A 26,246-nucleotide genomic window follows, 5' to 3' on the forward strand; every position below is an offset into this window, starting at 1 on the left:
ACGGTGGGGCCACTATCAGTGACAAGCCATCAGCTGCAATGCTGTTGAAGGTGCGCACACACACACACACACACACACACACACACACACACACACACACACACACACACACATAGTTGTTCTAATAGGCCACACAAAACCATCGTGAGTACACACACACACACACACACACACACACACACACACACACACACACACCACATTCTGGCGTATCATTGTCTCATGGTCTGAGCGTATGTCAGCAGCCTTCAACCTTTAACCAGCTATTCACCAAGGCTAAAGAGGTGACACATCCAGCAGAAAGAAGTAACAGCCATCTTTGCCCTCCTTCCTTTTTCTCATTCCCTCACATGATCCATTGCACGGCTGGGGGATGGGGTGGGGGTGGGGGGGTGGGGGGGGGGGAGACCAGGAGCCTGCTGAGGCTAGAGTCCTTGAGGCACATGCTCACGTGAACAGAACACACACTCACACTCACACTCACACTCACACTCACACACACACACACACACACACACACACACACACACACACACACACACACACACACACACACACACACACACACACTCGGCCGTGCAGTAAATAATGCCCATCAACCTGTGTTTTAATCAGCTTCAGGGACGCATGGGTGCTCCCTGTGATGCTAACAGGCCATCCTTCATCGATACGGTGGGCGGTGGGGTGGTCAAAGCATGGCCGTAGAGACCTGGAAGGTCAGTGATCAAGCCCTCTGGTTGACCCCTGAGGCATGATAGTGACAAGTTAGCAAAATGCTGCACCATAAAACCCAGGATGAAATAGCCACAGGGCCAAGAGGAACTAACAACCTTGAGAGACCAGACATATTTGAAAGATGAATGTGGGCAGCGGACATACACCTTCATTCAATCTATCTTCGTCTGCTTCACACTACTATTGGTTAAACCTCACGCTACCTGCAATGTAGTTGATTATGCACTTTGAGAGGGAAGAGACAATCAGTATTATGTGGGAGCCTCTGCTGGGATGATTGCAAAGATCCACCGGATGCCAATACTGCAAGAAGCGAACAGAGCTGCACTCAAGACAGTGATTGGTTATTTCCTTGATTAGCTTCCCTCTTTCCATTCCCTGAATCGAGACAAGGTTGTTTGTTTTTTAATAAGCACATTCTTAGAGCAATATGATACCCCTGTAATAAAAATAACATAATACCTTTGGGTAGAGAGAAAAGGCTGCTTTGACGTTCCCTATTAAAAAGTAAAAAGAAAGGGGAAAGAAATAGCAAGAGAAAAATGGTTGGTGGTGAAATGTAATAATACAAGGACATCATGAGAATGTTTGATGGGGTTGGGGCTGAAGCTGGGGAGAAAGAGGGCTGGGACTAAGACAAGGTTGCACACAAGCACACTGCGCCAAGGAGAAAGCCGCCTTGACCGTGCCAAGATTTTTCACATCTTGCAGCATGCTGCAAGGGCCAGCGTGGCATATTCCGTGCATGTCAACAAACATCTGGCACCCAACCCATCCCATCCCATCAGTGACTGAGAAACTGGATTCCTCCTGCCCCCTGGCCTCTCATTTAGTGAATCAAACCCAGCTTTCACAAGCTTCTCTGAGGTTACACACTCATCTTCTTCTTCCTTTCATGTCAACATACCAGCTGAGTGACTTCCTAAACTTTTCTCCTCTAACAAAATGAAATCAGTATTAAAGGCGTTACTTCTAAAATCAGTTGCATAAAGAATTATGACATACTGTATTTTATTGTCTTAATTAGCATCTTAAGCTGAATTGTTAGCAGCTTTATTGTAATTCGCAAATTAGCAGCTAAGCAGATGAAGTGGAGTCAAGGTGTCAGAATCAGTAGCTTCCAAGAACTTGTCGGAATCTAACTGCGTCAAATATGCAAAGCTTGATCTGGTGGCTTCTTCTTTATTTGTGCTGCAGACACTGTTTTCATAAACTTCAGGAATTACATTTCTGCAATCAAACACAGTATAAAAGCCCTTTGTAACAGTAAGTCACAGCACACACTTTGAGCTGTGCAAACTCCCTGTCTCCTTACTTTTCCTAGTTAGGCAGGGATGAAACAGCATAAACCAAACTCTGTTACCCTCTGAGGCTTGTCTTCAATGGCTCCCTTGGTGAGTCGAAACCAATTTTCACTCACTAAATCATCTTATAATCAGTCATGCCTGAGTCTTAGGCTTTGCTGTCATTGTCTACTTGTATGCCTTGCTAATGTTTCAAGACATGTCGGTGACGCAATGGCTTTTGTAAATGGAGCGTTTGTAAATGGTGTCGTGACTGATTAGGATGCAGGTGCAGCTCCTCAAATTTACCAGATTTATCCATTTAGGGCACATTAGTGGGCTTAAACATCCCTTCTTCCACATAAACAAGTTCCACTCTGCCCTGTCTATGACCATGCATGGCAGTGTGAGAGGTGCCAAGCTCAATCTGAGAGTAATGGGGGAGGTGTCTCTCTTATTCAAATGGATCATTGCGCACCAGCTCCCAGGGTGGGGCAAGAGATAATTTGTAGGGACAGGCAGAGTCTCGAAGTAGACACTGATTTAGTTGAATAGTCAGGGTCCCAGACAGATACTCTTTAACTTACACGAAGGGAAAGGGTTAACAAATGCTATCATAGCCCCACCAAAAGGAATGAAATCCTAAGGGTCTAGTATATCAGCTAATGGCGCTCTTTAAAAACCAAAGTCATACTCATCCCTGAATAAAGTACTTGTGATTGTTTTGTCGGCAGCAGGATTCAAGGTAGTATTAGACAGACCAAAAGAGGTCAACCAGGCTGTTAAACAAGCTAATTAACATGAACTCTAACAGCCCATAAGGATGTGTAGGGAGACAAGGTTTAACACTTCAAACCTTTAAGGCCCTCACCATCAGTTTGCCGTACTTCTTACTTTACCGTGCTGCAGTTTAAAAATTGCCACGAAGAGCTCCATTTGGCAAAATCCATGAGAACTCAAGCAATAAAAGATCAGCTCCCACACTGGCCACTACCAGCATTGATTCATCATCACAAACAGTCATCCAGAAATCACTAAGGGAAGAAAATAGGTTGCAAATTAAGCACACTTAACACTTTCTTCCTCTGATGAAAAAAGTAATTTCAGTCTCTCAATCATGGTGGATGCAGTCATTTTCGAGAAATTGTAGTACAGTTAAAGTTCCCTTTTTCCTGCTTGAGACTCAGCCATCATCCAGAATTGGAGGTGATAAAATATTTAGATTGGTGCGACTCCTACATCTTAGGATTGATTGTTCCCTCTGCTCGCTTGTCTAAATGAACCCAAGTCAGCCAGAGTTTAAAAGGTTGGTTTAGCAGACTTGCTTTGCCAAATGAAGCGGACACACAGAAACCCTGGGTGGGAGGCTGCAGAGGAGAAATAAATCCAGTAACAAGGAAAAGTGGAAGACTTCAAAGTTCTGCTGATTGCAGTTTACCTCTAGAGGCCAGCTACATAAACAACCAGAAACTGTATAGCAAGTACAAAAGTGGTCCTGGACATGAGCTGGAGTACAACATAGGAGATAAAAGCGCCTTTTATTTTGTGAGCTTTAACAGCTTTCATGCTAAGCTTTTGGCCTTCCCCATGGTGAGTCCAAGTTAAACACACCTCATGCAACCTGCTGCATAATATTCACAGTTCACAGCTGAAAGGGGGAAACATTACTTATTCCAACCGCATGTGTAGTTGGGGACTATCTTAGGTTCTACCCAGCTGTTTAACAAAAAGTCCATGGATGCTGCACCTTAAAAACACAAATGTAGCTCAGACATGACTTTTTCAGATTTTCATTTTCAGATACAATAATTATTTCTCATTGCTTTATTGCTTTTAAATAGACTAATATTATTGCCAGTTGATTACACAAACTCCATCTTATGTTGAATTTGCGTTTCTTTCACTGTCGAAAGTAAAACACAGCTCTTCTCAGGCGATCTGCTCAAAAAGTTTCTTTAGACAAATGTGCCATTTATGCATTTCCTCACATCTTCCTCACTTACGTCACCATTATTTCTGAGTGTAGGCGTAAGACATATCTGTAAAGGGACAGTAAATTTATGATTCAAATCTCTTTTGAGGGGAATGTGGGTGTTTCTGAAGGAAAGGAACCAGAGTCGATAAAAAAAAACACAGGCTAAAAAATACAGGCTTCATATAAAATGCAGCACACCCTTCACAGAAAAATAATAGGGTCTGTGTTTAAAATGCCTATTATGGGGTTTGTCCTGGCTATGGAAAGATCTCATTCTGGCTCGGTCACACCTTAATTTGCAAAGCTGTGGAAGAGACAGAAAGAAAGACACACACACACACACACACACACACACACACACACACACACACACACACACACACACACACACACACAACTATTAGGTTTGAAGTCGAGTCGTCCCCCCCCCCATGATTATAAGCCTGACTTAATAAGTGATGGAGGGGCTCCAGGTGTTTTTAATTGTGTGTTAGGGCTGTTTATTATGACTGACTGAGAGCTTCACAACAGGATCTGCTAAACACTCTCAAACATCTGCACTTATTCATTTGTGGCTCATTTTTTTTTCTTTTAACTCTCTGTCTGTTTATTTGTCTGCCCCACATTCATTCACTCTCCCTTTCTCCCTACCTCTCTCTCCTCTTCCTCTGTCTCCCTCTCTGCCTCTTCATTCTCTGTGCTTTTCTAGCCTCTCTTGTCTCATGCTTGTCACACTGTACGATAGAAATTTGCAACCCAGCCTAAGCTCCCAACAGGCTTGGAGTTTGGGCCCATTTTTAAGTGCATATATATATATATACACATATGTACTGTAATGCAGAACTTGCCAATTCTCCTCTTATTCTGTGTTCACACTAAACACAAAGTAAAGTCTTTGCACTGCGTTTACATACAAAGTCGATGCATAGACGTGAATAAACGCAAATTTGTCACAGGTGACACAGTGTCCCGCAAATTTCTCATATCCGTGTAATTTGCAGGACACTGTGTTGTGAAAGCCTATCGGCATTAAGATTCCCCTGACATCCTGCTGTTGAATCAGAAATGGAGGAAAAAATGATTGTAGCCACCAGATGATGTTATGAACCCAGACATGAGAGCTTTTGGTTTTCCGACGTATCTGGGACTTCTACAACTGGTACAAAGCAGCAATAGTGGTTATTTCGGCTATGGCTGATGACAGAAAGAAATGGCGCAAAGAAACTTTGTTGGTATCTACTATGGCTGCCCCTTCTTTTTATTTTTTCATTAGTCGACTAAGAATTTTTGAGGACAGCCTTATCTACATTAGAGGATGGATATCCGAACCGAGCCCGTCGAGACCCGGCAGTACCCGATGTGCCGGGCCAGGTTCGGACAGATATTTAGAAATGATGTTCGGGTTCGGGTCGGACTCGGTCACATGAGCGCGATAAAGCATTGAGCATTTTAAATTTAAAAACAGCTTATTATGTAGGTGAGCGCCTGTGTTAACATGTGCTTGTTGCCCCGTGTGCGCTGATGCGCTCATCTGTTGACATTTCCGAGTGCCTTCCTACAAACGTACATTACTGCACATGAAACGTTTAAAATGGTTAAATATTACACAATTCACAACCATTATCTACTGATTTTCTTTCATTTCTAATTGCATAGTGGAACACATTCAAAGACGAGGTAAAGACTGAAATCATTGTGTGCTGTAATGTGCTGTAATGCCACTCAATCCCATGATCTCCCATGAAAATGTAAGCTCTTACACTACTGGTAAATAAAGACAAAAAAACAACTTTTTTTCTAGGGTTTTCTCCTGGCTATTGCATTCACATCACGTAATGGGAATAAAAGCCTTGACACTTCACATTAACCACACATGTCCATCTGTGTCTGTTGTAAAAATGATGTAGGAGGTAGTTGAAAAATAATGTCTGAGTACCAAATATGAGTGTAATGTCTCCCACCTTTCCCTCTACTACTAATACTGGCTCACATGCCATGAGAGGTTAAGGCAGAAGAGAGTGATCAGATCGGACAGAGAGAAGCTAATGGTTACGCTAATGTACTGAAAGGCACGCACACTAATAAATCTATGAACAAAAATTAATAAATGCAGACTCGCATGACGTACGGATGAACACACACACACAAACACATTCATAACACATTAGCATGGATGTGCAAATTTGCATTGTCCTGTATGTGAGCTTACATTCAGAGTTACAGTTAAAAACAATAACACGCACCCACCCCCCCACACACACACACACACACACACACACACACACACACACACACATTTGCACTTGTACAAATCTCTATAGTATAATATCAGTGGAGCATCTGTCCGTGCTCGGTGCAGTAGTAAATAACCCATCCCCTTGAAGGGAGGGACCTGCTAATGAAGTCGATCGTATGCCACTGCACTGCGTAACTCACTGAGGCTGGCTGGCCGCAGCCCGGGGCTCCTGCTTACCAGGGCACTGTGCCTTGCTTTGCTAGTGGCTTATACTGCAGCGACATAGATCGATTCATGAATAAGAGAGATCATGCCACTTTTAACTTGTGTGCTCTCCTCTCACTTTCACTTTCACTCTCCATATTGCAGAGATAGCTTTGAATGCAGTCATTAAAAATCCGCTGATAGAACTGGGAAGCAGAATAGGATGCAGATGATGTAGATAGATAATAGAAGCCTCTCCGGTGTAGGGGCCCTCCTTCTTAATGCGTGCCGCACTATCATCTTGATGTCTTTGTGCCAGAACATTGTTCCCTAGTTTGGAAAATGAGGTAAATCGGATTCAAAAAACAAGTGGATTAACTTAATCACCCCTCGGCTTTGACAATAACCTTCGCTTCTGAGGCATAATAAGGATTAGTTAGAAGTGGAAGGACATATGCCATGCAGAAGAAAAAGATTATAGTTCTCCCGTGACAGAATGGTTTAAATGTGCTATTCACCATTCCTTCCTTCATGGTGAGAGGCTGTGATAAGAGTCCATGAAGCAATGCATCATAATGCTTGGCTGTGATATTCAAAAGAAAAGTGGTATTTGTAACCCTACACAGTAAAATACCTTCAGTGTAGCGGTCTCAGACAGAAATCTGCCTTTAGTTTATAGAAATGTACATAAACAAACCACAATAGCATCATTTAGACAGGAAGAGAAGAGTTTACATTTACATGAGAGTCACTTATTCTAGGCTGGCTTGCATGTATTTTCCACGATTCCTGTCATTATTGAGAGGGGAAGTGGCGTAATATTTCTTATGGGCCATGCTACATTATTGATCCCCTGCACAGGAAGGATGTTATTCTTAGGACTGTATGAAAGACAATACAGATGTGCCACCGCGCAGCGGCTGAACAGAACATCAAAGTGAACAAGGTCATGCAAATTAATAACAGACTTTGACCTTCGGCCTGACTTGTGGGAAAGGTGAGGTCAGGTGGGAATATGAGGTTGTCAGGCACACTGCTACAGGCAAATGGAAGAAACAAGATCTAATAGAAGAGGACGGATAGCAATTGATCTCCAGCAACAGAACAGTCTGATCAATCTGCCACTAGCCCGACATGTCCTAACAGGATGCTTGCAGCTCTGGAAACTGATCCTTTTTAAAATAAAAAAGACAGATTTGTCAGATCTGTCAGTAGAGACAGAGAGGAGAGAATGTGCTGACGTGTGTTCAGTGAAGGACGTGGCTGTCCATCGCTGTTGTTGTTGGGATCAGGATTTATGCTATTGTTGCTATTGTCAGCTGGATAGGTTATCTATGAAAGGAGGCTTACTGCGGAAAAGCTGTGCGTGTGTGTGTCTGTGTGTGCCTCGGCTGATGTATCAGTAGATTTGTGTGTGTATGTGTGTTTTTCTATGTGTGTGTGTGTGTGTGTGTGTGTGTGTGTGAAGTGGCAGGACTGATTAGCAACTGTTTTCGCTCCAGACATGGGAGGAAGGCAGGGGGGCACATGCTGCAATCCCCTAACTCCTCTTTTCCTCCTCGTATTCCTCTTTCTGTCTCTTCTTGTCTCTCTCTCTTCTTTCTCTTTATGCCTCTCTCCCTTCATCTTTTATCTCTCTGCTTCTGTTTTCCTCTCACCCTCCCCCACTCCTTCAACAACAAGGTGCCGTTTTGGGAGGAATGACATTAAAATGTGTTGACTGCAGTTACATAATGGGAGCTGGTGGTTGAGATATGTCTGCATGGGTTTAGGTGCTTATCACATCATAACAGTCTGTGTATGTGTTAAACATCACCCACTTTCTGTGTGTGTGCGAGTATGAACTAATGTGATTGTTTAATATGATTGTTTATGTCAGCCATGTGTAAGTTGCACTCAGAGTATCTGCAATATAAACCATGTGCTACTAGCCACACACATAACATACAGAAAGATTTACACAAACATGCACCACACATGCCGTCTTCCTAACTCTTGATGAAAGAGAAAGTGGCACTTTGTGTTGCATTCGGCCTGCTGTGCTGCAGCAGCACAAACTGATGTGGGACTGAGAAAAAGCATCCAAATATCTGCCACCTTCCTCCTCAGTACAGCATGCCCCCTTGACCATGACACCTATCACTCTCAGCAGTGCTTGAAAGTTTGTCCGTTGTGTGCTAGTGCTGTCCTGCTTGGGCAAATCCGTGCAGAGTTGAAGGACACGTGCACACACATACACACACTTAGTCACGAAGCAGCAGCAGCGGCTTGGCGGCACGGCATTGGCATTGTCTCTCCAGAGGCGAGCATAAACAGATCGACTGGGCCGCTATACTGCAGTTGCTCATGCTGACTCACCCTGTACATTACCAGTGAGGATGAGATGCAGGACGGGGCGTGGGACGCTCATAAAGTGGTCTCATCACTCCTCTTTTGTCCCCTACCTGCTTCCTCTCATCTACCCTTTCCAAGGTTATCCAGCAGGGCGTGGGAGTAGAAGGGTAAGAAGTGATGGGGGTAGGGAGGGTCAGAGAAGGTGACAACCCACCTGAAGCAGCTTCACTAAACGAGCGTTGGCAAACGAGGGCCCTTCAATAGTGCTGGCTCTGATTAGCTATCTGTGGATATGGCTTGTAAAGCTGGCGGCGGGAGAAGTAGTCTAAAACTGTTAGAGGGATTGTTACTGCAGCGTCTAAGCTGGCTGGTTGGCTGGAGGCGGGTGGGTGGTGACGCTGGGGGCGGATGCACCATTTTTCTACTCGAAAATGAGTCCAATGTCACCGTGACAGCGCAACGCTCCTCTGAGGGCACCACGGGCCAGGGGGGGAAATGATGGATGAGTCGCCAAGCAGCCTCTCCTGCTTCATCACTGTGTACACACACACACACACACACACACACACACAGGGAAATACATACACATAGGATACTCACACGATGACAATGCATACCCTGCAATATGCTAACACAAAAGGTATCTACATCCAATGCACGCACGCATGCGCACACACACACACACATGCACACACGTACACACACACACACACACACACACACACACACACGCACGCACACACACACACACACACACACACACACACACACACACACACACACACACACACACACACACACACACACATGCATGTGCACACACGCTTTGAGTGATTTATTTATGTCCACATGAGTTATAATTAATCACCAGGATATAAACACTCCAGATGCAAATATTTACAGGAGTTATCAGTTACACAACTACACACACACACACACACACACACACACACACACACAAATAGAGCGCACGGCACTGGCTTCATTATGACTGCAGCCGAGGCTAATGCCACAGGATCAATGACAGATCCTCTCTCTCTCTCTCTCTCCCCTCATTTCTCTGACCCAAAAGCAGCAGCGCGCTGCCATGCAGAGCACCCTGCAGCGTTTATTCCTTCTATGACTGAGCAGTAGCCTCCAATAAGGCCCTGGGGTCATCCTTTTGCTAATACTCCACCTCAACATATCCATCCATCCCCCCCACATATCCCAAGCCTACCATTCAACTGCAACACCAGTTATGAGGGTTAGGGGGATTACACGCAGAGGCAATTACTTAAAGTGCTGATTACCTGCAGAAAATTGTTACCAGTAATGCTGCTGGAATAGTTAATTTACGTCACACTCCTATAAAATCATTCCCATTAAATAGGTTTCCTTTTAATCTACAATTCCACAATTTAGATGCCACAGTTGTATTGAGCAATGCAATAACTCTGGAGCATCATAAGCATCTGTGATCTGATTACTGCATATTTACAGTAAGTGCAACAGATTACAGATGTCATCTTTTTGGAATCAGATTACTGTAATTCCATTACATCTAATCAAATACTCCTACTCGGCCCTGCTACGCTCACAGAAAGCAGCATCCCTGACTGTAGTCATGCAGATGCAGGTCTACAGCGGCAATTTAAGGAGAAATATGGCCGGCCTCTGGTGAGCAAAGGGGGGAATAGCTGAGTGGCCATCCATCACGAACCTGCATCGGAGAGCTGTATCCACTCAGACCCCTCGTCTCATACCGTAAGAGGGAGAGGAGATTGGGAAGAGACAGAACAGTAAGAGAAAGGGCTCATAAACATATTCCCTCAACATGGGGGGAGGGTGGCATTCAAAATCCTCCAACATGAGGAGAAAAAATATCTGGCCTCTTAGATTGATGGACTCAGCTTCTGCGCTTGTTGGGTTTTTCCTGCAGCACAATACACAGCGGTGTATGGCTATGATTACTTGTAGTCAAGCCACGGCTGGGAGTGGATGGCGGCTACAGTCTAAATATTAGGATTAATGACCATTCTGGTCACTCTAGTGAAACATCATTCATACTTCAACTCCATTCCAATGCCATGTAAGCAAACAAGGGCAATACAGAGAACATTTCGGGTCCGCAAAAAAAACCCAAATGTCTTTCTGCCCTCCGATCAAGTATAATGCTGTTGACTGCGACAGATGTGATAAATAAACAATATGTTGGATTACATGAGCCGAAAACAAAACTCAATATGTAAAGTGAACAATAAAGGCTTTCCAGGCTTTTCAAGCCGTTCTGCTAGCCATGCTAATGCATTCAGAAGATAATGTGTGCAATAATACATCAAAATGGTCAACCACCGACGGACAGGGCAGGTTGAATGTCTGTTCTTCCACCTGACTATAACCACATAACCACCACTTTCCCTTTCATTAGATCAATTGTAGAAGGTGATTATATATGCAGTTGTTTTGGCTGAGAAGATGACAATGGAGAAGTGAGGCAGGGGGGAAATGAAGGAGATGTCAGAATGGGCAGTGTTTGCAAGGAGAGCTTTGCGCTTCAACACAATAACTTTCTTTAATAATCAAAAATGTGCTGGCGCCGTTGCATTATGATTTCCCCAAAGGAACCTGCGTGGTACAGTTACCAGATGATAAAACAGTGCTAACTTGCATGTCAATGAAATGGCCTCCCGATGCACTCCGCAGGGGTGAATGACAATACTATTGAGCGCTGTTAGCTTGAGAAAAAGGACAGCATCGGTATAAACCAAAGGTTAGTCATATCATCTGTCCAGGGTTTGTAGCAACAGCATGTATTAGATTGTGACTCTAACACATTAATACAACAAGACCATGAAGCAGTCTTTCATTGTCTTGTGCTGCTGCCGAAGTGTGTAATGGTGATGTTTTCTGTGTTATTCAGTACATTTTGCAGTAAAAGAACCCTAACCCTAACAGTGTGGTGTCGAGTGTCAGTAAATTTTAGCCAGCGGTGAACACACATGGTCAGTTGCCGGTGCAACCCATTGCTAACTGTGCACTTTTCCTGGCGCCCTTGCCACTATGCATCTTTAGTGACCTGTAACTGTAAACCGTCAGCTCTGTCATCCTCCAATCCTGCCACTACAGAAGCATCCGTGTCTCACACCGGGCAGAGCTAATCTCTCAGTATTGATCTGGTCACATGGCGAAGGCAAATATGTTAAAGTGGACACTGAAACCTGCACAAGAGGTCTGAAATCTGATGCTAAAAAGGAGCCATAGTGCTCACTTTTTGACACTGTATACATATATCTGTGTGGCATAAGCACACCTTTGCCTGCTTACATAAGCGTCTATGAATCTCTTCTGATAAGTCGTGGCAGCCACATACTGTAAAAGAAGCTTCAGGAGACAGGCATTGATTTCAAGCAAATCTGTCCCGACATCTCCTCTTTCTGGTTCGGTACACCTTTCCACAGCTAATGAGCAGCCGTCTTCATTCCCTGTCGAGTGAGACGTTCCTTTTTCATGCCTTGTGTCAGGAAACACTGGCGATTCATTACCAGGAAGGAGAGATGGAGGAGGGAAAAAAACAGTATGATGGTTAAGCCTGAGCTTTAAGACAGACAACTATGTCCCCTAATCCCTTCTGAGCAGCCGTAAGCCTTCCATTATCGCTCGTTAGAATTGTGCATCCCTTAAACACATTAACTTAGGCCCTAAGGCAGGGCCCTTTTGTAGGACATGGCAGCTGCTCATAGCAGCCAGTTACTAGAATAAGAGAGAAGAAACGTGCTAATTGCTGTCATTTAATTGGGTAAAAAGTTTTTTGTTTTTTTTAATGGATGCAAAGTATCGGCACATTTTTACAGCAATCAACATTATTCTGGATGAGGCAATTGCAATTCCGTGCTATCCCTAACATGTGTCAGAGAGGGAATCTGGTGATGAAATCAGGCATGAAGACACATTGACAGCCACTCAATCATGTATGCGTGCACAATATTGTTTATTCATATCTTGACCTTTTCTTTATCAGCATGCAGGTGAAAAAGAGAGGCATAACCTTGCTTTTCTGGATCAGAGATACATCCTCCACTCCACTGTACACTACAGTAAATCTCCAGCCACAGTGTACACCAGTCTCGACATCACTTGGTAGTCTTTCAACTAGCAAGTGGTCTTTTAGCTGCATAAATAACTCATTACATAAAAGAAACATGGTAAATACTCAAATCAACAAGACACGCAGAGGCTAATACATGAAACAGGTATCAGGCAGCACTGACACACATCCACTGTTGAAATATGATTCAGAATATGATATCTTTAATCCTTTGATTTCTATAAGTACAATTACTGAGATGTTCTGTGAGTATTCTGAAGCATTAACAATTGAGACCAGGCAGTAAAAGCAATAGTCCACTGCTTTATCCCTAAACAGGCAGCGCAAGCAGTTGTGGCTATGTTACACAGTTGCCTCCCACCATGGCTTAACAATAGCTTACAAATAGAGCCAAACATTTTATTCAATGCTTTTCTTCCATTTCCATTTCCTGCGCTTCAGTGCACATGGATAAATACGGCCTGATGCTGCCTGTGATCCCCAGCCGTGCTGAGGGTCGCACTGACAGAGTAGGACCACTACAACAAAGCAGGGCTTGTTATGTATTCTGACTGCAGGACGGCTAAGATGCTTGGTGTTTGCTGAGACAGCAGATGACTTGCCTTGCTCTCTCTGCCCCTTGCTCAACCAAGGCAGGATAGACTTAATTGCCTCATTAGCAAAAGGGCCGGCAAGGAGTAGGCCTCTTCCACATTGTTCAATGTCAAGAGTGCAACCAAAAGGAAAGGTTAATAGAGTAAACAGCATCTCCATCTCCTAAATGGACAACAAATGTTTGTTTTCTAGTATGATGGGTCATTGGCCAAAAGCTTAATTTCACTCCAAAGTGACAGAATTATGCATGTGTTTTTGATCTTATCTGCATATTCTAACCTTTGTTATTCCTATTTTTTATATGGTGTATAACACAGCTTGCTGTTGCTGTGTGGTAACTCCCAAAGCTGGCTTCTTTTAAGCTTGGACCCATCTAAAAAGCAGAGTCATCATGCCAACTTTAATTATTTTAAGAGCTTGAATTAGCAAACTCTGCTATTTCCTCCTCTACAGCATCTTTGGACCCCAGACAGCAAATCAAGCCAAATGCTAACACTCTTGATTTCCCTCTTGAAGAAAGACACAAAATAAAAATTATGTCTGCTGCTGAGAGAACATGTGAGGTCCAAAAAAGCCTCATGTTTAATAATTTTGAGAGAGCCATAAAACTCAACCCAGCTTTCACTCACTACTGCAGTGTTTTCACACTAAAGAGCACGCCACCCTCATCCAGCAACCATAATAAGACAATTTCATTCAAAGTTTGACAATTTGGACAACAACGCCAAACCATGACAGGCATCTTGAACGCAGTATTAAGCCTGTGTCTGTCTCTTCACTGGAGATGTGGGGATCTGTAAGTCGGGTCTGACTAACAAGTGTGCACTAAACAGAAATGCAGGAGATTACTAATACAAATGGAGGAAACATGACGTTATCTTCTCTGAATGAGCTGCAGGTTATGATTGGAAAGTTGTTGGCATCATTTCGCTAGTCTCTGAGGTACACTCTATTACTGTAGTGATTTCACATGAGCACATGAACACCACTTTTTGTATTTAGTTGCAGTATCAAGCACAAACAAACTCTGCGTTCACTTTATGTCCATGCAAAGTTCATGCTTGCATGTTCACTTTTGGAAAAGCACAATAAAGAGCCTCGGAAGATACAGTGTAAAACTAACATGTAATGGTGGATACTTGTGGATTACACCACCGTTACTGTCTGGTATGTTATGACAGAGGCTACATTAGAAAATATACTGTACACATCTGCATGGGCAGTATAGCGTAAAGGCTCCATATCATCAACAAGCCAAGTCTAACGAGTTGGAAAAAACAAAGGTGGTGGTGCCATCTGTTCTGAACCACTTTGCCGGGAAAGGGAGAAAAAAGTGGAAACACAAAGGAAAAAAAATTTTTTTTAGCACTGCAAATACATATAAATTGTACTCTGACCACAGCCTAAGCTCCTGAACAAGCGATATCATCTCCCACAGAAACAAACTTCTCAACCTTCCGGCCAGATAGAGGGCTCTACACTCTATAATACTCGGGGAAAGAGCTGTAGTGCAATCAGCGACATTACGTACTTAATTTGTGGACAACCTAGTAATTGATCAATTATATTCAGTTTACAATGTTTTCGCTGTGCTATGAAAGACCAAATGGCTGGCATTGTGGTTGGATAATTAAACCATCCATCACACAACATCCACTGCAAGAGAACAGGACTGGCAACCCAAGACTGGGCCTAAGTTATTGCATTTTACAGTTCCTTGTGAAGGGCATTTACATTAGGTAAGGTTTTGATGACCAAGGATTTCATCCCTATAAAGAATCAATCAGCAGAATTGCATATCTTACACAGCTTTAAAGGTCATTCCCAAAGATTTGTTACAGTCATTAAATAGATTAAGCCTGCTATTTAAAGTTAGTGAATGATCAATTTTTTTAGTCTCCAACCAAAATAAAAAATCCTTTTCTTTCTCGCTCTCAGTATAGATCTAAATTGGGCAGATGGCTGAGTCCTGACTTCAGTTATCAAGCACGACGAGTGGAGGGGATCCTCCAGATGGTGTTCAGGTCTTGTGCAGGTGACCACTTTGTCTTTCACCACTCTAATCAATGGCCACCGAATTCCCTCCCTTCCAAACACCATCCATCTTTAAGTCTTTCCAGGCTGCTCGGTGATGACCAAAAGCGGCTGAAGATAAATGTTTAAAGGGCAGAAGGGCCTCTAATGATTAAAGCCACTAATGCTTTAGGGAAGGCTGGCAAGCAAAAGAGGAAATGGAGTGAGAAAATGTAGCACGCAGGTTCAAAACACCTAATGGAGTGCCCTGCTTGCTGAACTAATAAACTGCTTCAAATTGAAAGGAACAGCAGGCGTCTCAATAGAGCAAGTTGAAAAAATATGCTGCGTTCATTCAGTCAGCTTACAATTAGAAAAGCGGAAGAGGAGGAGAAAAAAACCTTGCCTAGGTTGCCATTGTTTGGGGCAGTGCAAGTTGCTTTTATTCATCATGCAATCAATTCTAAGGATTGAATTACAGCTGAGTGGCATGTAGAGTGGAAGAAAAGTCTATGTTATGTGCATCGGCACCATACTGGAATAAATATAATAAATGTCCATTTCACAATTATTTCTGTCTGCATGAAAAATCCTTTGCTTTATGCTACGATTTATGGGGAGGACACCCTGTGGTCGCAGTCTGGCTGTGAGCTGTATTCTCTTGCTGATTCTCATCTCAGCAGCATGATGCCGTTTGAATGTCCAAGTTGATATTTGGGCATGATAATCAATAATCACAGTGTGAGTTGAGGCGCCACACAGGTTGGGGTCTGACAGGTGCCCCCCATGAGCAATTAAAGTGCTAAACAACCAGTAAAAAAAATGATAAATTATTGGCAGACAGTTTACTGGGGTTTTGACACTATTTCACTCGCTGAAAAATGTTAGTCCAGCAGTAAAAACATCAAACTGTTCAATCAAGGTCTGCTGAGTTAAGAGCAGTGGTGTAGTCTACGTGATACGCAGGTATACGCCGTATATCCACTAGGAAAAGTCAAGGATTTCCGTATACCCACTTACAAAAGCGCGATGTTACGTAACAACATCGTTTTGTGACAGAACTTTCTCACTTTCATTCATAAATTCACCCCGTCTGTGTTGTGAAGCACTGACATTTGGACCTTTGGGGCTTCCGTGGCCGTGCCCTGGATCTGACGTGATGTCACTTAACGTTACTAAGCAACAACAAGTTGCATTTTTTGCGCGGTCTTTCCTTCTTGCAACTATATGAAATGTAAACAGACACTACTTCAGTGTTTTCAAAAGTCTGTCCCTGAAGCTACTGCCGCGTCAGGTGACACTGCACTGCAGCTGCCACAGATCCTGATGACCCGATCGTTAACGTTACCGTTAACCGAAAATTCTACCGTAATGTTACTGTTACCTGGTAAGTGAGAGTAGATTATATGATATTTTGTGTGTGTGTGTGTGTGTGTGTGTGTGTGTGTGTGTGTGTGTGTGTGTGTGTGTGTGTGTGTGTGCCTGGCCAGCAATGTGGACTGAAATTCAGGCTAGGGAGTTTAAAAACAGGCATCCTTGGTTAGAGTGGAGGGACAGAAAGTTAGGTAAATATCAGCACACATGCAAAGCTGATATAAGCAATGGAAATTCATGGGAAGTCAGTGACTATGCAAATTAGAGTAAATTCTTCAATCTTAACTGTGCATTACTTTACACAATTAAATTACTATATGGTAATGTTAGTTATCACTGGTCAGATAATTAACTAAAATAGAAAGAGTGGAGCTTTTTTCTCCTTTCGTCTGCTTTTTATGCATTTGTTAGCCATGGTGTTGAAGATTGTGAACAGTTTATTAAATCATTTTGAGCAAATTTAGGACCTGTTCAGCAGATGTTATTACTAATATATACAAAACTTGTATGATGATGCTAATTATTAGTGATGGTTTTGTGTGCCAGTTTAGGGGTGTCGATTAAATGGCTCATTTGTGTGATGTCCTGTTGTGTTCAGGTTCGGTTGTGTTTCTCAAAAAGTTAAATCTGTCTCATCTTTTCTCAACTTCAAGTGTTGTTTTTCCATGGCTTTAATTAAACGCCATCAATACTGAAACGTCAGTTGTCCGTGTACAGTTGGTATACGGAAACGTCACAGTGCTTAGTGTATGGGGGTGTCGCTCTGGGACAGGCGATTATGAGGCTGGGAGGGGAAAATCACAGTATACTCACTACAAAAATATAGACTACACCACTGGCTAAGAGAATGAATTCATATAATCTAGTTGAGCAATAAGCCTGACCAGGCTCTGTAAACCTTTGTTAACAGGCTTCCAGCTGACAGAGGAAAGAGACACACAGGCATGACTGCTACTGTAACACAACCAATGTCACCCCTGTGCTGCTCATTGGGTTTAAATTTTTTATCAAGAGTTTGCTTTTTCTTCCTTTGTGTCATTGATGTAAGCGCTATGCTAAGCTGCTTGAAAGTGAAAGACACCTCAGCAATAGGGATTTTGGTTTTTTGAGCTGTTTATTTTCCCGCACAGTTGGATCACGCAGCTGCACAGAAAACAGATATATACCTGATTTCAGAGACAGAGAACATAGATCAAAAGCATGTTCTGCTTCGAGAAGACAGTTTTTACTAAGGCAGAAAGCACTTGAAAGCACCACAACAGGGCTGGCAGAGCTCTGAGATGATAGCATCCCAGACCCCACTACTGATAAACAAATCATTTCAAATGGTATTTTTGTAAAATGTATGAATTTTGATCACCTTTTCTCTTGTAGCCGAAGAACACTAGGTCGGGGATAGATGGAATCCTATTTCCAGCAATGTCAATAGCTGCGAAGAATTAATATCAGACCACACCTTTATTGTGGTGAATCAATGGGAGACAAATCCATGCTTCACCTCGCCAACAGCATCATCTCTTTGAGCTCCTCAATGCTTACATGAAACAATCATAGACCTTGATTCAAATATTTATGCACACAGGCAGCAAATCACTTCACATTTTCTAAGAAAATAGAAAGTTGTAATTGCACTTACTCCATTGACTTTCAAACTGCAAATAAGGCAGAAATCCTCCCTTTGGAGGAAATGCCATGGCAATAGAGATTACATGGAACTAGGGGCCAATGCAACGTTTCAGTGCCATGACTACCCGAGGGTTTAAAGGGCTACCTAGTTTTAGTTTGAGCATCTGATCTTAATTTACCTGCTTTTCGATGTTTCTGGTTTTTGCATTATTTATTATTAGTTATAATGGATTGGGGCTCCAAGTTTACACATTCCTGATGCCATAACGCAGTGCTAAAACTATCAACTATTCAGTTAACCATGTCGTTAACATGGTTAACTGCTTAGGTCTGTGAGAGATCCAGGGGCAGTGGGATCAACTGATTCAAAAGGTGATGGGTTATTTTGTGGGATTATTGCTACTGGCATTGCTGTCTAATGGTCACTAGATCAAAATTAGGCCTTCCTGCCTGACTATGGCAGTGTTGTCCCCTTACAAAAAATAACAAAATGATGAATTAGATAGGATGCTATCACTTTAATATTATTAAACTTACAATGATATAAACAGCAGCAAAAGGTAACAAATCCTCACATTTAAGAAGATGGACAAGGAGAATGTTGGCCATTCTACTTAATGAATTACTTCAATTAATAATTGATTATCAAATTTGTCGCAGGTTAATTTTCTGCCAATTGATTTATCAACTAATTGCTAAAACACTTAATTGTAATATGCAAAATCTTTAGAACAACTTTTTAACAATGGGTGTAAGCATATCACCTATGTCATGATTATGGCAAAACTTAGTTTGACATTTTGGGAAATATCCTTACTCCCTTTCTTTCTGAGAGTACACTAAGTATGAAGCTACAGTACAGCAGCCGCTTAGCTTAGCATAAAGAATGGAAACAGGGAAAAGCTCTCTAAAAATACCTCTAAAACTCACTAATTAACACGATATATCTTGTTTGTTTAATCTGCAAAAGTGGTATCAATCTTTTCATCTAACTCTCAGAAAGAGTCAGATGAGAGGTAGTATTTTCCAAAATAACTAACTATAAAGTATCTTTTTATTCCTCATGTTGATCTAATCTTCCTGGCCTAATGTATAAAACAGCAGGTTTTTGTACAGCAGTATACTAGTGTACTGTAATGTCCTGTGTATACTGTGCATGTGGCCCAAGTGAATGTGAATGTGAGCCTCTCCTGAACATCTGTCAAAGATTAGCAGTAAAGTGAAATAGGCAGTTCCTGTTCATACGATCCAAAATAATCTGGAAGTGATTTTTCCAGTGAAGGATGAAAAGGGGGAGGGTTTATAGGTCAGAAACACTACACAAACCCAGCTCGGTCTAGGCATATGTCTTGTGTTTTACAAGATGCAAGTGCCAAAAGACCCATGCTTGGACAGCTTGGATATTATGGGTGTGGCACACATACACCAGGAGAAAGATAAAGAAACTGTCAAACAAAGAAATATTGTAGAGACGTAAGCAGATGAATTCAAGAAAGACTACGTTCATTCCATCAGTGCAACCTGGATTTTTTTTTTAATCCTTGGATGTCATTGGCTGCTATAAAAATCAACCCGCCTAAACCCTCAAGTAGTAGGAATAAATACACTTACAGTACAAAGCAGGTACACTTTCACCTACAAACACTCTTGTTTGAAGCATAGCATCCAGCTTGCTATGACAGAATAGAGAGACTAAAAGCACTAAAATCAATGAAACATGAAGAATCCCTCAGGTACAAAAAGAGGACGGTTTGTTATTCAGGGAAGCACGCTGTCATTCAAAGGCCGTACACATCAGGGGGAAAGTGCTTGGAAGGCAAATCAGTGTTTGTTAATGATATGGGTCAATTGTTTTGAGGACGGCAGGACCTCTGCACTTATCTGTAGGCCTCTTCAATCACCCTTGGTCAAGGTTTTGTATTCAGGAGCGCTCTGTCCTTGCTGAGCCATTCCAATTTGCCACTCTGGCTTTGAGTAATAAAATCCTCTCTTGACGGAAATCTGTTTACACTTTGTTCTGCATGTCAAATCGCTGACATTGTACATGGAAGGGAAGTCATTTAACTATCTGAGCAATACACTGCAAGCTATTTGCTATTTTCCCCTCCACAGCTGCATCTTTACTGTACTGTACAGAGCTTGAATGTAACATATACTAGGTACTGATCCCTGGGTACATACAGTATATGTATTCTGATGCTTTGCATTGTCCCTTTGCCCAGTCCGTGTGTGAACATGTGCTGAATGTGTTGAATTTGTCTGCATCACGTTCATCAAATAAACTCCTGCAAATGAATTCAACCAGCCAATTAAAGTAATTTAAAGGTCTACGCTTCTACAATGTGAGATGAAGGTTAACTTGCCGTGCAAGGCTCCACACCTAACTGACAAATCCTCTAAACATCGTGCCCATTTGAGTCCCGCAAAAGCAGATCTGCCAAATTCATCACATGCTCTCGAAAATCAAACATGTTCAAGGCTGAGAATGTATAGGGGATGCCACATGTTAACGCTGAAGAATAATGCGCATCAAAAGAAGATCAAAACGAGGACTTAATGTATGGTAACTAGACGTCAAGATATCGAAATGTCTCTGGGTTTATAAGAATGTCAGAAGTCTGTGGCTGTGTGTGTGCGTGGGAGTGTGATTCAGGCGCAAACACATCAAGATGTCACTTCATAACCTCTGGCTCAGGAGGCTCCTGTCATCTTCACATTTCAGAGATCCTCTGCCTACCCCGGCAGACATGCTAAATATAGAATGGGGACAGAATTTCTGTTTGGAGCCACTGCTCTCTTTATCTACATCTAACACTAGCAGGCGTGCACAAGCACTGCCATCTTCTCATTGTTCTACACATGTATGCATGCATGTAGACACACAAGCATCAACACGCACACTGATGTTAAGACCCTACTGCATTCCCATGATCACTCACATTGCATTGTCTTATAGACTGAACATAAGACTCCACCAAGCGAGGGTACAGAGGGTTTGTATCTCACACAAAAGCTGCTCATTCTTTCCAATTACATTTCTGTCAAATGACTTACACTGTGTTATTACTTATTGGACAGTCATTTTCAAATTCCATCATTCAGAATAATTTAATCCTGGCACAAGGACAGACAGGCAATCCATCACTAGTCTCCTTTACCTGGCTGAATCTACCACACTGATACTCAGTTACTCTATTTGACCTTGTTCCTGTTTCTTACTTAGTGTCGGCAGAGTCACAGAAGGGAGCTATACGGAACTCTCTGTGGCAATTAATTGTTCTACTTATCTGTAATGTGAACAGTGGATATTACATCTCCAACACATATTAAATTAACGATATCTCAGGACTCGTGAGGCCACAGCCAAATAAAAAGGAAATGAGCCCCTATTAATGACTATTGATTCTTTTATAATAAAACAGCCACTTCCTCTCTTTACTTGGCCTCAGTGTTGATCTTGAATTAATACAGGCTATAACTTCAGGAAAATGTCCTTCAGTGTGGTGCAGGAGAACCACCTAGCCTGAAAAGCTACATATCTCCCTGGTCAGGGAAAAAATGCTCTTTTGGCTGACTGGCAGATATTTTGTTCTCGCATGAGAGACACATGACCCAGGTTGCTGTACTGTACATTCACCCTAACAATATCATTTTCCGCAGCACAAATTGTTTTATATAGTCATATCTTGTGACATGACAGAGGAAGGAGGAAAATGCCTCACCATGGCAACAACAAGTCATTTAATACTCTCAGCTACAGGCTGATGGTTATTTTAAGAAAAGTGCATTATTATTTTTTATTAGGGAACAAATTACTGTTGTATAATTTTACCTCTGCATTGCTGGTTCAGCTGTGCCAGCTAAGAATTGCTTGTGTTTTTCATCATCATCATCATCACCATCATCATCATCGTCATCATCGTCATCATCAGTAATAGAAAACTGCTATTTAGGTAATCAAATAATTATCTAATACAACCAGGCTGATAACTGAAACCAAAAAACGTGTTTGTAGGCAGTGTCCACTGCCGAGTCAATTCTTTAGTTGAAGTGCAGGATCAGTAGCCATCACCACTGAGCACATACTGTGGATTCACTGGATGACCAATGTAAGCCTTAACAAGTCAGCATGTATGCAGGTCCACACAAAAGATCTCCATCCTTCAATTTTCTTCACCGCTTATCTTATTCAGGGTCACAGGGGGACTGGGGCTTTTCCCAGAATGCATTGGGTAAGGAGCAGGGTACTCTCCTGAGAGGTCACCGCAATATGTAAGAAACTGAATAATGGGAGCCGGAGATAACAAACTCTTTAGGCATTTACAAATCTACAGCACAATCCAGATCCAGCATAAGCAAATAACACTGGCTGTATGTCTAAACTAATGGAATGAAACATGAAACACGAATGATTCTTTTGATTTCTCGCCAGACTGCAACAACACGAACAGCAAGCTTCACGCAGACTAGAGCACGACTTTTGGACTCAAACCAAAGCTTTCGGGTGCATTATTCCTCACACAGCCACTTTAAACCACTCTTACTCTAACTCAGAGGTTTCCAAACTTTTTCATTCTAAATACTTCTATTCATAGTCACTTCAGACTGTAAATGTCCCTTTGGAAAATGCTGGTTTATCCTCAGTTACACCCAGCTGGGGAAATTTCACTGCAGGTGATGAGACAGCAGTAAGGAGTGTGAAACCTCATACTGGAAGTCATTTACACACTGTCTCACAGTAACTTCCAGTCAGTGAAGTCGCAGTGAAATTAAACAATCCCTCATTTAGCTCTGAACGTGGAAAGGCCCTCAGTACAATACTGTAATATAGTAGTAATAAGAGCTGTATATTGGTATTAGTATCAGCAGTAGTGGTGATAACATAGTAGTCAAACACTGACAAAGGAAGCTTCATTTTCAATTAACCTTTTCAAGTTCTGTTTCAAACTAAACAACAAATTATGTAGCCCCACAAGTTTGAACACTTGTTTTTTTTTAATTCTCAAAATGATGTTCAGGACACTTAAAATTAGGCCAAACAGTAAGAAAGAGCTTGTGGAAAATGTATACCCTTGCAGGGTCTCAGTGGTTGGTGTATGTGTTATGTTTGGATTTTTTATTTGTTTTTACTTTTGACCAAAAAATGTCAAAAAGGCGTTTTGCTCATCTGCAGCAGGTCTGTTTTTGAAGAATGAGTGTCAAGCAATGCACTTAAAGGGTCAATAGAAATAAATCTGGATAGCAGGGAGGGGTCAGGTGAACTTTTGTCCCCTTTACATTTTCTCTCTTTTCAGAACTCCCCCAAGTAGAGCAGCCAGTGGTTTGGAAATCAAGGTTGCTTGTGTGTTTCCATTTTTCAGATACGTGTGAATATAAATAGCAATTTCTTAACATATGCGCATTATAAAGTGCGAGGGTGACTATATATTCTGACATCATTCTAAATCGAAGACGGAAACATTTGCCAGATGTGTTATTAAGGACGCGTTTAACAATAAAAATGTGTATTATAAAAAATAAAAATAAATCATTGTAAATATAATAACGACATACATCAGTGTCCACATCGTCAGTGAGAAATGTCAGACGAACACGCTCCAGTGCTTTTTAAACGAATGACTTCTCTTTTAAAGGAATGGGAAGTGACTTACCCAGAAACAAAGAGCGAAATATTGCAGACATCACGGCTGGAAATCCCATATGCAAACGGAGCTGGAAACAATGCGCTCAGACTGCCTTCACATTCATCGGGCTGACCTAAGTACGGGCAGAACGAAGCAGCGCCATCAGCGAATAGAGGAGCGAAATCAGAGATAGCCTAAATAAATCTTCATTGAGCATATGAGTCCAAGGACATCATATGTTGCACACGCCCGAAATATCTAAGCCTCCCAAGAAGAAGAATAAGAAGAAACGTGGCTCTTTCTCTTCATCGTCATTTTCATCGCAGGCTACTTGGCGTCAAATCAAAGTTCCCTGGCTGTCTGGCTCTGGCGTGGGACGTGTTGTCTCAGTGTCCCCTCTGTCTCCTCCTCAGCAGTCTCTCCTCCTTTCCTCCTCCGCTGCACAAAATGCCAGAGAGGAGGAGGAGGAGGGCGAATAGGTGGATGATGAGGGGATGCTGAAGGATGGAGACCTCTAGAGTCTGAAGTTCTCTTACACAGCCAGAGCATCCTGCAACAAACACTAAAGGCTTGTTGAGAGGATGTCCTCTTGTTAAGTGTTGCAGGCACGAGCGAGCTGATTTCTCTGATATGAATGGAATTAATGTTGCCTGTAATGAAAATCTTGGTATGCTGTTATTAGCAAATACTAGTCCTATACATAGAACTGCATAAGGTTTATAGTGAGTCTTTGGGACTATTTCATCTTAAACTTCGCCATATAACTACAATATTATTATAGGGAGAGTGTTATCTTAAGGTATTTTGCAATCTAATATAGTATCACTATGACATTGCTACAAGTAATTTAACATGGTTTAACATTGCTCTTTGTACTTTCTAGGGCTAAAATCACAAGTCGATTATTTGATTTGATGGACAGAAAAGTAACTATTTTGATAATCGATCAATCGTTTAAATTATCAATCAAGATTGGATGCTTCTCTTTGCCTTGTGTGATCCTGAAGTGAATATCTTTGAGTTTTAGATTGTTGGTGGGACAAAATAAGCAATTTGATGACACTTGGGCTCAGTGAATATGTGATTTTGTCATTTTTAACTGATTAATCAAGAAAATAATTGGCAGATTATTTGTTAATCAATATATCTGACAGTTAACAGACACAGCAATTTTGTGTTTTTGTAAAAATTCAATACTAATATATGGTATTAAGAATTACAGTCATTTATTTTTTGTTTAATATTTAAGGGTTTGAATTGTCAGGCTAACCTGGTATGATCAAAAAACTGGAAAAAGAGCATGTTTAAAATTCAAAAGCATGATGGATTTTCTGGGCTATATATATTTTTGCAGGCTGTGATGGCGCATGCTTGTGATCAAAGGCATGTTAAACATCTGTTTTGAACCAGAAGGCATATTTTTGCTCGCTTTCCATCCTTTATTTGTACACCAGCTTCTCAATTTTAGGATTACTCTATCAATCTTTTCAAAACTGCCACACAAGATTTATCATATTTGGGTAAGATATTTTACAAGAGCAGCATGGTCTAACTTAGGTAAACAAACAGCAAAAGGGGGGGAGTGCTGCTGTCTGCTCTCAGACCTTGAGACAAATTAATCCCCCCCCTCTTCTGTGTCTCAGCAATCCACAGAAATAACAAAAGGATTTTAACTCGCCAGTGCTCTCTCTCTTTCCCCCTCGAGTGGCCTGCTCTTCAGCACCAGCCTTCCTCCATTCCTTTCCGTTCCAATAACTAGACAGCTTGAAACAATGTCTCACATGCACAAGTAGACACGCACATACATACACTCTGTCTCTCTTTTTCTCGTTCTCACTGCAGACACAAAGAAACACATGTACGCAGAGAACAGTTGAAGAGACACAGAGAGCACAACAAATGCATACGACATAATTCCAGATGTTGCGAGAGGCAGATAAGATGAGACACAGTGATTTGATGTCTTCAGTCTTATGTGGTTGGGTATTTTGTTCACAGTGACGGTCGTCTGCCTCTTTTTTCTGTGCTTATGTTGCTCTGTTAACCTTTGTATTTCCAGCTGAATATAAAAGGTCACATTCTCATTGCGACTCATATATGCAGAAGTTGGTAGTTACAGTCAGAAGCATGCTGCAACACAGTGTAGTAAAGTACAAAAGCA

At 41.9% G+C, this 26,246-nt stretch overlaps 1 protein-coding gene across 1 annotated transcript in view; it reads right to left on the reverse strand.

Moving 5' to 3' along the window:
* clmpb (CXADR like membrane protein b) overlaps nt 1-24,592 on the reverse strand; it is a 64,054-nt gene extending 39,462 nt beyond the window's left edge. The window contains exon 1 of the mRNA XM_031290802.2: nt 24,113-24,592. Coding sequence (XP_031146662.1) covers nt 24,113-24,161 — 49 coding nt within the window. The 5' untranslated portion in view covers nt 24,162-24,592. The remainder of the gene's footprint in view (nt 1-24,112) is intronic.
* Nucleotides 24,593-26,246: the final 1,654 nt, after the last annotated feature.

Source organism: Sander lucioperca, chromosome 8, assembly GCF_008315115.2.
Source record: "Sander lucioperca isolate FBNREF2018 chromosome 8, SLUC_FBN_1.2, whole genome shotgun sequence".
In the NCBI taxonomy this organism is placed as follows: Eukaryota; Metazoa; Chordata; class Actinopteri; order Perciformes; family Percidae; genus Sander; species Sander lucioperca.